This window comes from Lethenteron reissneri, chromosome 63 (genome assembly GCF_015708825.2).
Source record: "Lethenteron reissneri isolate LAM-NWPU_2019-01 chromosome 63, ASM1570882v1, whole genome shotgun sequence".
Lineage (NCBI taxonomy): Eukaryota > Metazoa > Chordata > Hyperoartia > Petromyzontiformes > Petromyzontidae > Lethenteron > Lethenteron reissneri.
The window spans coordinates 654,527-672,734 of NC_083841.1; the positions used below are offsets into that span (position 1 = coordinate 654,527).

Here is an 18,208-nt window from a genome sequence, read left to right on the forward strand (position 1 = left end):
ACAAGTTGGTGGGCAATAGCCTCCCTCTCGCCCCTGGGTCTATTTAGAATACGGCTGCACTGCAGATAATTCCGCCTCAAGTGGCTTCCTCCTTCATAACACAGGTGTTTTGAGTTAGATCACATAATCTGAATATGTTGTTAAACCCGCCACCACCCGACACAGCCATGTAGTAAGGTGTGTCACGTAAAGAGAACATGTCAATTAATTACGAGCAAATCCACAACATTTGCAATCTGAGTACGACATTTTCCTGGTAATTACAACTAGCACCATCAGGCAGCAGCCAGATTTGTGGAGAAATCCTCCTGTTCTGTTAATTAGAGGAATAGATGTGATGACGTCACTTGTAAAACCTTCACGTGCGCAGGGGGGGGGATTAATGAATGAATATAAATGACAATGGGTATCTATTACCAGTTGGGATATTCACATTTGTGTAGTGTAGTAGAACGACACTCCCGTGTTGGCTCGGTATGGGGGCTGTAGGCAGGTGCGACGGGGGTCGTAATGGGCCGTGACACTTTGCGTGAACCCAACAGGACACGTGACCGGATAAAGGGGGGCCAGGGGTCCCAGGGGGGTCACGTGGTTGGGGTTCGGGCCTTCCCGAAGGATCGAGAAGGGGGGCGTGGCCTGGGACGGAGTCGGCCACGCCGGAGTGGTTACAAGCGGGGCGTGGACGGAGAGCCGCGTTGTTCTGTGCTGTTCTGCTGGGTCAACTCTGGGATGAAGCCACCATCTACGATCCTCGGTCTCCGGTCCAGAAATGTAGTATCCCCGTGTGTTAGCTAAATTGGGAACGTGGTTACCACCCTATGTCGTTATCCTGTTAATGTTAAGAGTTACCCGTTGTGTTTAGCTAATACATAGTGTTGCCTCCAAAGCTCAAGTGTGCGCCTGAATTTAACCCACTACATTTGTAATAAACGCACATTATGCATGTGTAGGGGTGTCAGGGGAAGGATTCCCACCAATAGATGGGTTAGTGGGAGGGGTGATCGAGGAGATATAAGGAGAGAACGGGCGGGAAGAAGGCGCCTTTGGCGGGAACGATATTGGGATGGCTGGGGACAGGTGTGGATGGAAGGAAAGGAATAAAGGACGAGACCCCTGCAATCTGGTGTCGGCTCCTACTTTACACATGCACATTATACATGTCCATTGTTCTTTTACCTCCTGCCGTTTGTGTGTATTAAAATAGCAGTACCTGGTATTGTCTGTTCACAGGTAATCCGAGTTGACGTATATATACTCATTGCCTGTCGGGTGGTGGCAGATTTAACGATACATTTATATTTGCGCGATCTAACCAAAAGAAAACTGTATTACGTATGACATTGGACGCGAAAGCCTACGTGTTAAGGCTTCCTCCTTGTCAAGCCCCAAGTTTCTTGACACAAACAAGGTGAACATTGCTTCTTTGTCGTGGCTTCATTCGCCTGGAATTCACCCTCTCCACAGACTATTGCCCATACTGGTCGCGAAAGCCTACGTGTTAAACTATTGCCCATAGCCTCTCACAGAGAGCCAAAGGCTCACACAGACCCACAGACTCACACAGACCCATATATTCATAGACCCATCGACTCCCACAGAGACCCATAGACTCACACAGAGATCCATACTCACACAGAGACCCTGTCGCAGCTCAAGTGGTCTGGGATTCACTCCCTCGTGCTCCTCTCTCAGTGGGCCACACATTGGCATCGGCGTCGTCCTTCTATTAGATTATCATGATTCAATTATTTATCCTTTGTGCAGGCGATTTCATTGCAAAACGCGATATATCTAACAATGAGGTTTGTTGAACAAGCAAACAATGGGTCAATTGAACAAATCAAAAACACTTTTAAATCCTAACATGTGCTTGGAGACTACTCTCTGACCATCTGAGCTCTACACGGCGAGACAATGATCGCAACATGCAAAGCAGCTGCTTACCGTGGAGATAGACGGGAGACAGAGAGGAGGAATCCTCTATCGAACCAGCGCACACGACGGCAACTGAGATGTGCCACAGTATCGGCTGTTCACGACCAAGGCCCTGGGCGCATCAGAGCTCACAGTCAGTGCTGTGCTCACGTTTGCCCGATGACACACGGCCAAGCAAGGCAGTTCTTCGCTACGGGCCAATACTGGTCATCGTTCAAATGTCAGAGATGACGCTTGCAATAAGGTACACAAGCCATGCAGGGTCACGGTATTAAAACTGCATTGACAAAAAGTAGCACCTAATGGGGCAGCAAAATAAATTAGACGTATGTGTGTGTACTCGGGCCGTTGCACTGCTGGGGTGGGCAAACATCTTTGCAGTGTGTAGCATGTGCAATGAAAGCAAAGTGGGTTGTGTTGTGAGAACGGATTATGGAAGAAATGTTGGCACATGAAGCCCTTCTAATCATTGCATGACGCCGGTTTCTATGAAGACAAATGTTCCTTAACGTTTGTTCTGATTACACTGTATAACAATTACTTATTTATTTACTTCCTGGGTAGTAAGTGTCATTTCCTAATTGCTTATGCCTCAAAAGTACAAAAAATGGCTATTATTTCCCACAAACTTTGCTTTTGTGACCAGGACAGTGATATTTTGAAATGTACCTATTTTCCAGAACATTCCAGATAGACTCAGTATTGAGTAAACTTGGAGTAACTTATAGAACATTAGCGGTAAGTACCCGGCGTTGCTCGGGCGAAAACGACAGACACACACATCGACTTACACACAGACATCGACCCACACACATAGAAACACATCCACTTACACACACACACACATGGACTTACACACACAGACATCGACTTGAGACACACTTAGACATAGAGTTACACCAGTGGCGGCTCCTGCAAAATCTCTCAGGGGGGGCAAATGTCTGGATGATTGATAAGGATAAGGTCCACCCATGCAATGGATAAATTAACAGCTTAAGCATGTAAAGGCAACTTAACTTCTTTAATAGCGTAACTCTGTGGTTGAATGACATTGGTGGTGCGTCGCCCAATCGCCCTGAAGATACCGCCCCTGAGTTACACACATACAACGAATCATACACACACATAGACTCACACAGACACATATCGACGCACACACACACATGGACTCTCACACACATACACACATTGCCGTACACACATCGACTGACACACAAGCAGACACATCGACTCACACACGCACATAGAGCCACACACACATGTACGTACACACACACATGCACTCACACGCACACATGGACCTACACACTTGCAAAAAAATGGACTTACACTTACTCACATGGAGCCACGCACACACAGCGACTAACACACACGCACATCGACTGACACACACACATATCGACTCACACACACAAACACATCGACTCACACACACACATTGACTTACACACACACATTACTGCAGACACGCACATCGACTCACACACACATATGGACGTAGACACACGCATTATTATTGTTAAAAGAAGTAACTTAATTTTTTATTAATAGTTTTCTACACACACACAGCACAGACACACATTCCCCAAGAAGCTCACTAGTAAGGAGAAAGTGACTTGGAACAGCTTTGTCACAGTGGTCCGTGGCTTCCTGGGCAATCACAAGGTCGAAAACTATGTGGCGCTGGTTGAGACTGGTGAAGAACTAGGGCACAATGGCCTGTAAGATGTCCCTAAAAGTCCATATCCTTTATGCCCATCTTGATAAATTCAGCGATGGTCGCAGACAGCAGCGTTGACGGGAGACCCCAGTTGGGACGGGGACCCGAAGGGATGGTCGCCGAGTAAATTCATCGTGATTCCGCGTCTTTTGATGGTGCTTTCGCCGCTGCGGTTCCTCAATGGAATTGAAGACGGGGCGACGCTGCACGTCGCCGATGGAACGAGGGACCACGTCAGCGCGAGGACCGGGGAGCACAGAGGCCACCCTTGGCCTGCTATTGTTGTGTCCGACTGGGACACTTTGCGAGGGAATGCCGAAGCCGGCCTTCATCTCCGACTTCGGTTGCTGCTCCGGCGCCTGCTGCCCCTCCGATGGCTCCACCACCACCCCCACAGGCGAGTCGGTACACGTCGGACACCCGGCCCATTTCATAACCTCAGGCATCTCTTGACTCGGGGGCTGTTCGTTCACAGCACGGGTCGCATGTTGACACCATGCGACCGGGTCCGGTTGCACGGGGATGGCCTAGTTCGATAACACAATGGAAGAAATTGGCGCGTCGCGTGGTCGTGGCGGCTGCGGGGTCCTCGGCAGTGTCGGGTTCAGTACAAGGGGTGGAGGTGCGCGTCCTGGTGGACACGGGGGCTTCTGCTACCATTATTTCGGACGTTATTTTTCAATTGCTTTTGATCCCTGCTACCCAAATTCGTCCAGTCATTGATGCTTGTGTCGAGGCGAATGGGGGTAGCATGGGCATAATTGGGCAGGTGGATGCCCGCATTGAAGTTGGTGAGGTAGCCATATTGGGACCTGTTCTAATTTCGAGGTCTTTGGCTGTACCCTGCTTATTCGGTACTGATTTTCTCAGAAGGATGCCCGTTAAAATCCTGGTGGACCAGGGTTGCTTGGAAATGCCCTCGGGTCGCAAATGATTTTTTTAGCCATTTCGTTATCGTGCAGTTGCGTTATCGTAGGGGCATTGGAAGTGTCGATTCAACAGCTGGGGTCCTTCTGACCCCGTCAAACACAGCGACCCGGGGTCTGGCGCTTGTCAGCGCACAGACGATCCTTCGCTCCGAGCAGGCCCCGTTCTTGTAGGTGCTTAACGGGGGGCCCGGATGCCATTTTCGTTCCCGCCTGATCGGTGTTGGCTCATGCCACCACCGCGTTTTCGGACCGCAACGAGGTTGAACCGCGACATATTGTGGAGGCAGCTCATTCTTGTGATATTGCGGATGACCAGTGGGCCGTCGCTTTGTGCAGGGAGAATTTGTCCTTGTCTTCCGAGCAAGGGAACAATTTGTGTTTACTTCTGTGCGAGTTTTTGGATGTCTTCAGTAAGAGTGAATTTGATCTTGGCCGTACATCCCTGTTGTCTCACAGTATTGACACGAATGAGGCCGGCCCTATTCGTAAAAACTCGTACCGGTTGAGCCCTGTTCAAAAGGAACGTGTTCAACGGGTGGTCAACGACATGCTGACCGCCGATATTATTTCCCCGTCAAATAGTCCTTGGGGAGCGCCCGTCGTGCTTGTCAAAAAGAAAGACGGTGGTCTCAGATTTTGTGTTGACTTCCGTTAGTTACACAAAGTTTCGGTGGCCGACGCATATCTGCTCCCACGCATGGATGACTCCCTGGATGCTTTGTCCGGGGCGTGGTATTTTTCCACTCTCGATCTGTCTTCAGGGTTTTGGCAACTACCCCTTGACGACTCGTCCAAACCGAAAACCGCGTTCCGCATGCCCCAGGGACTCGTTCAGTTCAATTGCCTTCTGATGGGCTTGAATTCGGCTCCAGCCACCTTTCAGCATTTGATGGAGCTCGTCTTGACCGGCCTGCAGTGGGACACTTGTCTTATTTATTTAGACGATGTCATTGTATTTAGCCGCACTTTTGGACGAACATCTCCAGCGTCTGCATAACGTCTTCGATAGAATGCGCTCTGCTATTTTGAAGTTTAAACCGGCTAAATGTCACTTACTACAGAATTCGGTACGTGACTTGGGCCACATTGTCAGCGCCGAGGGCATTGCCATGGACCCGGAGAAAATGGCCTGTGCTCGCAATTGGCCGACCGCTGCGTGTGGGTGATGTGCGCAGTTTCGTTGGATTTGTGTCATATTTACCGTAGGTTCGTGCCGCATTTTGCAACCCTTGTATGTGTAGAGGTGCTAGACACTCTATTCGGTAACCTGCGGGGCCACTCTGTATCAGAGGGGCAATGCAGTGTTACCGCTCTGGGACCAACGGCCGGGGTCAGGGAGAGGAGAGATCGGATCGTAAACACAGATTCCCGCCCGACCAACGGCCAGATGAGGTAAAAGAGGAGCGAAACGACGGATTGTGAAGAACCAATCAGAGGGAGCGTGGGATTGGATAAGGACCGTTACAAACGGGTATAAAAGGGCGAGCGCGGGGAGCGCGCGGGAGTTCTCACACGAAGACCGAAGCCCAGGCTGAAGAAGCTAGGACCCTGGACCAAGCCTTCCAGCTCTTCTAAGAGCTGAGGCTCAGTGTTCCAGCGGTCAAGGGGAGACTAGGTCCTGGCAGGCAGGACCCTGGCTCCCCAGCCTTGCAGCTCTTGTAAGAGCTGAGGCTCTGCGCGACCAGTGGTCAGGGGACCCACCGAGCCAGCGGTGGGTCAAGCTAGCCTCCCCTAGGTCCCAGCCGGAGGACGCTAGGGTAGCGGGTAGACTGAGAATAGCTCCCGCCAGTTCGGAGGCTGTACCTCCCTAGGCTAGCAGCCAGTCCCGCCAGGTACGGAGGCTGTACCACCTTAGGCTACGGGAACTGTATATCCCTCCGTGTGTGTAGGGACTGTGTCGAAAGAAAGACAATAAACCAGTGTGTGCCTTAAAGGAGTTTATTCATTTGTTATTTACAACACTACACATGCGTTGACTGCAAAAAACCAGAGATTCAAATGAGGTCTGGAGGAAGAGGCTGCATTTTTAGCCCTCTGCGAATGGCTGTCTGACACATCCACGCTCGAGTATCCCGATTTTTCCCTGCCATTCATCCTTGACACCGACGTTAGTGACACGGGCATCGGCGCAGTGCTATCTCAAGTTAAAAACGGGGTTGTTGTGTCACCCGGAGAGAACTTTTGGCCAATATTAATTTCATTCGGCAATACAGGCCTTAACTCTATGGCAGAGAATTTGTTGTCCGTACTGATCATGCGGCCCTCCAATATTCCTTGAAGGTCAAACAGCCGTCTGGCCAACTTTCTCGTTGGCTTGAAATCTTGCAGGAGTTGTCATTCCGCGTGGTGTATCGTAAGGGTACTCGACATTGCAACGCGGATGCTTTGTCGCGATTACCAGTCACCTCGTTGTCCATATTTGTCTGGGAAGAGCCGCTGTGGGCCCTCTGTGTCGCAGACGCGTACCATCATGTCTGCGATAGCCGGTTCGGGACCTGCTGGCACGGTTGCGTCAGTTGACAGTGTAATGCAGCTTCCGCGCTGTGTGGGTGCGCGAGCAGCTGCTGGATGACTCCTTCGGAAGTTTTCAGCGTCATGCGGAGCACGCGCAGGCAGCTTCCGCCTCGAGTGAAGGGGACCGGATTAATTCTCCACGACGGCCTTCTGATGTAGAGAGAGATGCTAAATCGCTGGCGGATTGTTGTTCCCATTGCCCTCCGTAATAACTTGGTTCGTACGCTGCACGAGAAGTTGTTGCACCTTGGCGTCCAAAAATCCTTGTTGACATTGTAACGTGATTATTATTGGCTGGGGATGACAGACGATGTTTCCAAATGGGTCCAAGGATGTACAGAATGTGCGCGAAGGAAACCGCCGCAGCGGAAATGTCATCCGCCGCTGCAATCTATTTCGGTTTCGCGTATTAACGAACTGGTGGCGCTCGATGTCCTTGGCCCTTGTCCGGTCATTCCTCGGGGTAACAAATTCCTTTTGGTGGGAGTGGAATATTTTTCTCGATGGCCTATTGCTTGGCCACTGCCTGATCAGTCGGCGGCCTCCATTGCCGACGCGTTTTTGAACGGTTACGTAATAGACAAAGGTGCTCCCGAACAGCAGCTTACGGACCAAGGTAGGAACTTCTTCTCTAAGTTTTTACGTGAGGTCTGTGGCGCATTGGGCACTAAGAAAATAAGAACGTCGCTGTACCATCCACAGACGGATAGGATGGTCGAACGTCTGAACAGGACTGTGTCCGCCATGCTCTGTCAGACAGTGGATGCCAAACAAGCTGATTGGGATTTGCATGTGCCGAGCGTGCTTGCCGCGTACAGGATGGCCCCGCACGCTTCCATGGGATTTTTGGCATTTTTCCTTATGTATGGGAGGGAAAATATGCCCCCTATAGATACCCAATTGGGGTCGCCGCTGGATAACATTAAATATAAACTGCGTTTATTACACAGGTATTGTGTTGAAATGTATCACAATGAACTGCAGAGTTTGATAGCAGGCTGACTTGAGACATTTGTCCTAGTTTGGTCTAAAATGGAAAAGGTGGAAGCACTATTCGATTAAGATAGCTACTTATAATTTACTTATTTATCCAGGACAGCCACATTGAGGTAAAGGACTCTTTTCCAGAGTGTCCTGGAACATGGTATTTGCATTTTAAGGTGTTTAAAGACAATTCATGTTGACGATACGTGTGGGAGTGAGCACCCATACAAAACTCACGCCTTGCTCAAGGGAGCAACACTTTATCACAATACAGATTAATCCACATGCTGTACTGCCTTCTCCAGACCAGCCAGGGTATAGCACCTCCTCGATGTCCACGGGAAGGGAGTTTCACAACATGTGTGTGATCCATCAACCCTTGCCTCCACAATGCTGTATTAGAGGCAACGTGCATATCCACCACCGCCCCGGTATGCAAAGGATAAATATAACGGCCTTCCATTGTAAATTATATACACATATCAATATTTATTTATATATAACGCCTTTTTCAATAGGCTGGAATAAGTAACCTAAAATCCATATTTCAGAATTCTAGTGAAACAAACAGCTATCAGAGAGAGTGAACGTATGATGATTACTTCTCATTAAAAACATGGTGCGTTTAAGCAAATTTGTGATCTTAAAATACACAGCAACTTTAAACACAGGAACAGCTAAAGGCAATATGCAGTAAGATGACAAGACCTGAACATCAAAGAAATAGTCAGAGGTCGTGTGTAAAACTTAAGATAAATAGTAAAAGATGATGCATTGTCTTCAAGTGTGAAAGCAGAGTTGTGAATGAAATCTGCGAAACCTGCAGGATACGGCGATTCGCAACAGCGAATTGTTACAGCGTTGGGGCTCTCGGGTTGAATGCTCTGCCACCAGAAGGATTCTCTGCTAGTGGCACACTTAGCAAACCTGCATTTGACTGCTATGTCCTTGTCTGTCTCCACTTTAGTCTTGAAGTCAATTTTGCACACCGGGATTTTATTAACATGAATTTATGTTTGCATAATATTTTCTTATGTTATAATACGTTATGTTGATCTGATTTCCATTTGTTTCATTGCTTTACTTTATTATATTTGTTTTGCGTTTGTCATTTTGGTAAACCAGGTGAATCACTCTTGCAAATGAGAATATCCTGGTCTCTTGCCTTCTCATCTGTTTAAACAAATAAACGCGACTTGGCTTAATGCTGTGACCTTATTGAGCGACTTTGTACATATTGGGTCAATACATTATGTAGGTAAAATGGATCAAAGGCCATTTAGCGCTTAAGTCAAAATAACTTTAAAGTCAACCTGGGGACTGCACAGGAAGCCTATGTAAGGACGCTAGCAAAGGAGGGAAGTGGTCAGCGGTCTGCACTCTTGTTAGAACTCTGGCAGCAGCATTTTGCATGAGTTGTCACCGAGATGTTAATCCCAGAGAATACATATACAATGTAACAAAAGCGTAACAATAATCTTGGTTTTATACAGTGCAATTTGCATAAGCCCTCAAAGCACTTTACATACAGCTTTGGCTGTGGAGAAAGCCTGTAGTACAAACAGGTGAGTTTTAAGATGAGATTTTTAAAATGTAAAAGACTCAGATTTCCAAATTGACGGAGGAAGGGAATGATACTATTGTAATAAAGGACTCTGCAGGCGATGTAAGTCTCCGTTCGTCCTTTATTTGGGTTCTTCACCTCCGCACCCCGCTGGCCTTCTCCTCGGACCAGCGTCGTCTCTCGCGCGCCCCGCGCACTCGCTTCCTCCTCAGCTCTTCCACTCGTCCCTTCACCCCGCTGGTCCCGACAAGGGACCAGCGTCTCCTCTCGCGTGCCACGCACGCTCTGCTTGCCACTCCGCCAGCCCTGTGTGCCCCGCACACCCTGCTAGCCACTCCGCTAGCACCCTCTGCAGCCACACCACTGCTCCGTGTGCCCCGCACACTCTGCTAGCCACCCTGCTAGCCCCATCGGCCACGCGGCTGATGGCGCGGTGGTCACCCAACGTGGTTCCACCTCTTCACTCAATCGACTGGCCCCGATCTCTTCCGGGCTCCCCCCTATAACCCCTCTCTCACGTGACCCTGACTCCTCCCTTCCGGATCGTCAGATCCGCTCTTCTCTTACTGCCCTGCTGGCTCCACCTCCAATACCCGGGTCGTGTGATTGTGCTAGAGCCCAGCAGAAACCTCATTCACGCTCGCATTACACTATCATGGAGCCAGGCTGCAAAAAGTTCAGACCAGAATCAGCAGATCTTGTATGAGTTTTTCAGCACCTGCCAGTGAAGGAATACATTGGCAGTACTGCATATCTTAAGTGGAAAAATTATGTAATTTAGCTACATTCTTGACGTGAGGCTTGAGTGACTGATGACCACCCAGTTCTCATCTCGGTCCACGAATCAGAGGCAAACGACCTGAGAGGAATTCAGAAGGGTTCGTAGAAATTCACTCGTTCCAAGCTAACAACATAAACACCTGTTTCTTCCGAGTTTAACATGCAACCATGTCATCCATAGTGCCGAGAAAAATGTTGTAAACCGCAATTATAATGATGGAAATTCCAGTTTTACAATGACAGCCTTCTGGAATCAAAAGCGGTGTTTTCTTAAATATCCAATAGGATTCATATGAACAAATTCCATGTCTTTTGAAACGAAATGATGTATGAATTAAAGAATTAGTAATTAAGGTTCAGGGTGTGTGAAAAAGTAAGTGAACCCCTTAATTCATTAGGTGAATTAAGGGAATAATTAGAAACACGTGTTCGAATAATTTAAATAATGTTTAAATAGATCTTCAGGGGGTGAGTTTGGGAGGCCCCACCCGATATAAAGATAATAAACTTTGTGAGTTTGGTCTTCACCATACAGGTGGGTGGAAACAAGTCATGCCACGAGCAAAATAAATATCTTGAGGACCTCAGAAAAATAGTTATTGATGCTTATCAGTCTGGAATTAGTTACAAAACCATTGCTAAGGATTTGGGGTTCCACCAATGCACTGTCAAGACAGATATTCTACAAATGGAGAAAGTTCAAGGCCACAGTCACGATTCCCAGGAGCGGTCGTCCTACCAAAAAATCATCAAGTAAGTCACAAAGCACCCCAAAGAAACATCCAAGGATTTGCAGGCTACTCTTGCCTTGGCGAATTAGAGTGTTCATGACTCAGCAATCAGAAGACTGAATCTAAAGGTTCACATACTTTTTCACACATGGTTATTGAATGTAGAATAATTTGAGGATAAATAGATGTTGAATCATTGTTGTGTAATTTATTTAATCAGGTTATCTTTATTATTAGGACTTAGATTAAGATCTAATAACATTTCAGGTTTTAAATGTCAATTGTGAAAATCCTAAGGGGTTCACAAACTTTTTCTCAGCACTGTATCCTGTCAGCAAGACACGCAATGTATGACTGAGGTGTCACCAGACTTATTGGCTAAGTATTCAGTTAGGCTGGGATAAGAGGCCTTTTTTGTCCTAGTGCAGTAATGTCATCAGCAATAATACATTTGGGTGCAGTTTGGTGGCTTATTGAACATGATTCTCAGTAGCAAGATGCATTTAACTGTAATATCCTTGTATGTTTACATTTTCAAACAAGTCACCCAACATGTTTATTTTAATTTAACTTAATTTGAAATTATATTATCGGGCCAAAAACATACCTGGCCGACTCGTGTATTTAACATTTGTTCGTGCAACATTTTCAATGCGAGTTAGTTTTCTTCTCCTTTCTATTTGCTTCATTGCCTGTATTGTTTTCCTTGATCATATTGGTGACCCAGGTCAGTCTTGCAAATGAAACTCATCCTGGTCACTGGAATTCTCACCTAATTTGAACAAAATCAACTTGAGTTTGAAGCCCGGGTGGGGATGTGCTGTCTCCGACTATATGAAGTAGACGCCACTTGCTGGGATTTCAAAAGTAGCTGTGATATCCGTTCTACGTGCCCTTCTCCAATACTCAAGGGCTGGACTCTTAATGATAATAATAATGTCAACATGTAATGTGCGCTGTATACACTCACTTGTCGAGAGAGAATGACTCAAGGTGTGAGGAGAAACCAGACAAACAGGAAAGCAGCCATGCGGTGAGCCAACACAAACTATTGCCCAAGTTCTGCAGTTCTCTATACATTAAGGTGTTATTGGCCAAATGAATAAGAACTTGCACATGCACGTCGCACATCTGCGAGTACCAAATGGATTTCTCTCGTGAAAAATATCGATAGCACAATCCGGATAAAATCTGGGCAAATATATATTTTAAAAAAAGAGCCGATATACGCAGTCTGTTCGAGTCTACTTTTAATTTCGAGCAATTTGTAGAATAACACGACACGCGTGATGGTACGAGCCGCTCGTCAAGGAAGCCACGCAGCGCGGTTTGGGGGCGAGCAGACAAGGACCGCAAATAAGCCTGGTGGATGACGGCCGTCTCAGCCCTGTGGTGCCAACAAGCACACGCCCTGCTTGTCACACACAACTGCCAGGTGGTTGGGTCACAATACCACCATGGACTTTCTTCTTGTTCACCAACCTCCTAAGGCAGATGTTAAGTTCATGTTGGGATGATGTTGGTGGTGATGTTGATTTGACATTGGTGCTGGGTTAATGTTGTACTATTACTTAGTGATGCAGGATGTATGTTGAGTTGATGTGTAGCTGATGTTGAGTTGATGTCGAGTCTCGTGCTGGGGGTGCTCCAGGGGGTCGGCTGCTGCGTTTAGTAGATGGGGTGCGCAGGCTCCAGCACCTCCTTAAACTTTCTCTTCTCTGTAGCAAAAAGAACCACGGCACAGCTTGGTCATTTTCCCCTCTCAGCCCGATGAGCGTGCGGGTTCATGCATGCGGGTTCATGCGTGCGGGTTCATGTATGCGGGTTCATGTGTGCGGGTTCATGTGTGCGGGTTCATGTGTTACGTTAGCGCAAATAGTGAAGCACGGTGAGGTTGCGGATGAATACAGCGGAGCGTGGCGCGAGGTGGTGGGGCCAAATTCAGTACAGTTTCTGTTCAATTAGTTTAATCATGGGTAGTGTTAGGGTAGATATTTGATTAAATCAAAGACTCATAGGAAGTACGGGATTTTGTCTTGATTTTGGGGGCAAATTGTTCAGTTTCCGAAATACGGGAAAATCGGGTTACGGATATTTCTTGGGAACCTAACCCTTCCGTAACCCGCGGACTGCCTGTACATTAAACCCCCCACCCCCTCTCGTCTTCGCACCCGATTGGCTCACAAGTGACGACATAACATTTATTCCTCTATTCAGACCGAAACCGGAGGATTTCTCCACAAGCGGCCGCCTGATCAGGCTGGTTGTAATTACCAGCGAAACGTCCTACTCGAATTGGAAATGTTGTGGGTTTACTCGTCAACACACCGGTGTGCTGAACTAGTAACAAAATAGCGCGTTTTGCTTAATTGACAAACATTACTAATTGGCTGTGTCGGTGTTGGTGGCGGGTATAACGATGAATTTATATTTACGTGATCTAACCCAAAAAAAATCTTGTGGAATATTTTGGTTGCTAAAGCCTATGTGTTAAACTGACATTCGTCAATACCACTGCACAGTGTACTGAAGTGCCACCTATTGCATATATTTTGTTCACTTAAGGCCACTGTTATTAACGAACATGTTGAGTGAGAATAGGTTTTCCCCTTTTTTATGGCAACAAAACAGGTGTTAAGATGTTAAAACACCAAACTGAAACCTTTCACAAGGAATCATGTCAGCATTAACCACAATACTTGTGATCAGAATGCAAACAAAAAACATTCTCTGATAATATATGCATTGTCTTTGAAACTGATTGGTCCACACTAGAGACAACTTTCTTTTGAGCCTAGTCTCAAACGGTGTTAGACCAGAAGACGCCAAAAGGCAAGAAAAAAGGGGAAAACCTATTCTCTTATTTTGGTACTGGCAAAAGAGGTCATATGATGAACGTGTTGAGTGTTTTTATTATCTACGCCACTGCCAAAGCAGTAGCAAGCAGCAGAATGATGTTCACTGGATGTTTGACATCCACTGTAATTCAGACGACATGCCATTTTATGGTTCGTACACCTGCAGCCATATGATGTCAATGTGTTAAGCGCTACTGCACAGTATTCACGCACTCTCGTTAAGAGAAAACAATTCAAGCGGCGTGAGGAGAAACCACAGAACCAGCGGTCACATGGTGTCAACGATCTGTAATCTACTATATATGAGGGTATTATTGGCCAATTAACGATCGTTTACATGTGAGAAGAAACCAAAGTAACACCCTATCCAATAGAGACACAACAGATGGACCCCAAATCTTTGCTGTACAGCATTCTCATGGGAACGCACGGGAATAGCGCCACCTGGACGCCCACTGGAGGAAGAGCTTTTTACGACATTGGTATGATCCACCAATCCTCGCCTCTACAGTGATGGATTACAGGCGACCGCCTGCCAGGCTAAACGAGTTCATGGCTAAAGAGGTTCATGGGCAAGGACTTTCCATGTTAGATATGGGACCTATATTTTTATTTTACTTTTATTAATTAAAATTTTTTACCTACGTGACTTTACCGAATAACCTAAGAATATGAATCCTTGCAGTCACGAAAGCTTCAAATCTAAAATATGGGACCTAGTTCGACGCCGAGTTACATTATGCAAAACACGAAATAATTATCATGGAAGTTTTACGATCCAGCAACAATTTCGGCTGCCTCAACAGCGCTGAATCACAGGCAGCAGCTGCATGCAAGCAGCAGTGTAGCCGCCACTACTACCACCTTGGAAGGGGCTTAGACCTGCAAACCTCGCCAACGGTTCGGCCGCCCCTGTGCTCGTGCGCGTGTCTCACCCTCCGGCTTGAAGTCTTGTGGGTGCTGCGCCACGTACAGAGCCACGTCGCGGTTGGCCCTGGCCTGCATGTAGTTTGCGCGCTTCTGCAGGTAGTAGCCGGCCACCCAGCACGCGGTGAACATGAACGCCTGCCGATGAAGGCCTGCCGCACCACAATCGACATCATCCGTTGCTGGATGAAGGCCTCCTACGGCCGTCAACCATCTTTCTCTCTCACACGCGATCCTGGCGATGTGAACAATAGATCTGTAGCTCTTGGACACGTACTCTCATCGCGGACGTCAGCAAGGCCCCGTTCTCTGCGTTGGATGCCACTCCTTCGTTAGTCTTGACCACTGTACGTCATCCCTTCTAGCAGTAACACGTCCTGCCCAGGCCCACTCACTTTGCTTGACAATGTTACATCTTTAATTGCCCATACCGGATTCCCCAATACTGTACATGTTTTAGCGTCCTGTCCCTTGATGCACTGTAATTTTAAAAAATGCAGATCTCTATGCTTCTTAGCGTACTTTTCAACTTGTATCCCATTCGCTTTGTTGATGTCCATGCAGATCCATGTCACAGCAGGCGATTTGTACCGATTGCAAACGTTCTGCTTGAGGCACTGCGTCAGTCACGACTTTTTTTTTCTCCACCCCCACTAATGTCAAATTAAGAAATCGGCATATTGGCATCACCAGACGAATACATTTCCATTTGGAGGTTTTGGACAACAACGAACCACCATGCACACCTTGAGCATGGCCTCGAAATGTCACTCATCAATGCTTCTCTCTCTAAACTGCACGAACACATGCCCTACAAGGAGTGTTTACCACATGTCCGTCACCCACAAGGGTTTACAACATGGCTACGTGAAAATGCAACATTAAGGAGGTGACGCCTCGATAATAATTTGTCTACATTGGCATTCAAATGAGCCACAGTTCAGTTTCTTCAGCTGTCAGACAAGTACTACTGGGAGAAGTAGGCCTGTGGGAGAGGTGTCACTTGTATGCCACCGTACCCCTGACTGCTAGCTATCATGCAGCTCAGCAGTGAGTCTGACATAGTCTGGCGGCCTGCCCCATGGGTCACACATCCTTCAATCTGGCTTCACTACAGACTGCCGCTGGCTCAAGGTTTTAGCTGCCGCGGTGTTCTCTGTTCGTGCTGCTGTTGCCCGGACGGACTTCAGTACTAACACTCGTCTGTACATCGGTCTACTGTTAAAGCAGATGTTCAGTTGACACACTTTATATAGAGACTAGTTCACCGAGTTTTAATTGTGTTTTAAGATAATAACAGACGTGTTTTTGAATAACCAGTCAGGATGGATAACACGGTCAAGTATAAATATTGACTTAAAGCTTGAATGACTGCAGGAATTCATAATCTTTGGGTCTTTCGGTAAAGTCACGTAGATAGGTTCAAAGAAAATAACAAAAAATAATTAAAAAAACTACGACGTTTCCATTGCAACACAAGCGTTCGTCATCAGGATGAAAAAAAGAGGGGGAACGCTGCTGAAGCAGACTGTTTTAATGGTTTAAAATGGGTGTAGCCCAAGGGTCATAAACGAAGAGGGCAGGGCTAGTGATGTTAATGTGAGAGATTAGCATGTTCATGGCAGATCGCAGAGCAGCAACGGCGAGCGAGGAGGCTGTTAGTGGGAAATTTAACCTGTTAATGTAAAATCAGAGCCGAAAATAATAACTAACATCGGAAGGTGGTAGGATGGGAACATCACAGCCAGGTCTGACTTAAACTGGTTGATAACGTCATTCCAATGACTGTTCAGTTTATACCCAAAGACGAAGGTACTTTGCAAACCCACTGGTTATCAACAAAGATTCGTTCACGAAGCCATCCACATATAGACACAGACACAACTTCAATCGAGAACTAATCTCTCACAGTCACATCGCCACCTCCGCGCCCTCCGATCTCACACGAACATGACCAGCCTCGCTCACTTCGTTTACGACCCTTGGGCTACACCCATTTTAAACCTTTAAAACAGTCTTCCTCGGCAGCTTTGCCCCTTTTTTCATTCCTGATGGCGAACGCTTGTGTTGCGATTAAAACGTCGTAGTTTTTAAAACATTTTTATTATTATTTTCTTTGAACCTATCTACGTGACTTTACCGAAATACTCAAAGAATACGGTCAAGTTTAACTGTACAAAGCTGCGTGTAAAACTAGGCCTCAAGCTAGTAAACAAGAACAAAAATAAACGACTCGGTTGAGAAAGTAAAGCGGGATTAAATCCCTATACGTAGCCTGTCCGACTGGGTTCAGTCGGCGTTTGAGCCGAGCGGACACTGTTCCACACTCTTTCAAGGCACGACACTTAATTCTTTAATGCAGCCGGCGGTGGATGATCTGTTCGAAGGGGGGGGGGGTCAAGTTTTGACAGATGTTTGCGCCAGTACTCAGTGGATGGCCCCTTGCCAAACACGAGAAGCTGCTTGGAGCTGCTTGGACCACGCGTGGCCGAACTCCAGCTCGACTCAGCAGCTGCTACTCCCTACACCTGGACCTCGGCTCGGTTAGGGGGTTCCACACAGCCCTCTCATCCAGCACTTGCAGCAGCTCGTTGGCTAGTGGCGAGGCAGTAATCTCGTCTCGCCACGTCCACGAGTGGACTGGTGAAAGATGTTCGCAGCAGCTCACCCGAGCGCCACGCGGGCCGGTGCTGGGCCGCGTTGGCCGCCAGCGCGGAGCTCCACCCCGTGAGGCCCAGCACCAGGCTGCTCACGTTCAGCAGCGACGGCGGCTGCACAGACTTCGCCTCGTCCGGCACCACGATCATCGCGGTATGGCGGAGGGGACGTTAGTGTATGGCGGAGGTGATGTTAGTGTATCGTGGTGATGGTGTATAGTGTTAGTGTATGGTGTATAGTGTATGGTGTATAGTGTATGGTGTATAGTGTATGGTGTATAGTGTATGGTGTATAGTGTATGGTGTATAGTGTATGGTGTATAGTGTATGGTCTATAGTGTATGGTGTATAGTGGAGGGGATGTTGATGTTTCTCGCTGGTCGCGCTCAGAGGCCGCGCCTGCAGTATCCTCAACCTGGGAAGGTCAACATCGATTCCGACTGTCTCACGGTCATCGAGAAGGGAATCGATTCCTTGTTCGGCTCGCCGCACTGTCCCAGTCTTACCGGAAATGACGATGCTTTAGTCTAGAATCGTAAATAAGTAAATGGAATCGATCCTAGATTCGTATTGTTTATTTACACCTGTTGGCAATGTCTAGCTTATAAC

At 47.4% G+C, this 18,208-nt stretch overlaps 1 protein-coding gene across 1 annotated transcript; it reads right to left on the bottom strand.

Moving 5' to 3' along the window:
• Positions 1-12,390: 12,390 nt before the first annotated feature.
• On the bottom strand, positions 12,391-18,051 carry NDUFC2 (NADH:ubiquinone oxidoreductase subunit C2). Its single transcript, XM_061577024.1, has 3 exons — positions 17,611-18,051; positions 14,951-15,094; positions 12,391-12,875 (listed from the first exon to the last, which is right to left on the bottom strand). Exons 1-3 carry the CDS (start codon positions 17,747-17,749, stop codon positions 12,826-12,828), a joined length of 333 nt encoding a protein of 110 aa, XP_061433008.1. The 5' UTR covers positions 17,750-18,051; the 3' UTR covers positions 12,391-12,825.
• Positions 18,052-18,208: the final 157 nt, after the last annotated feature.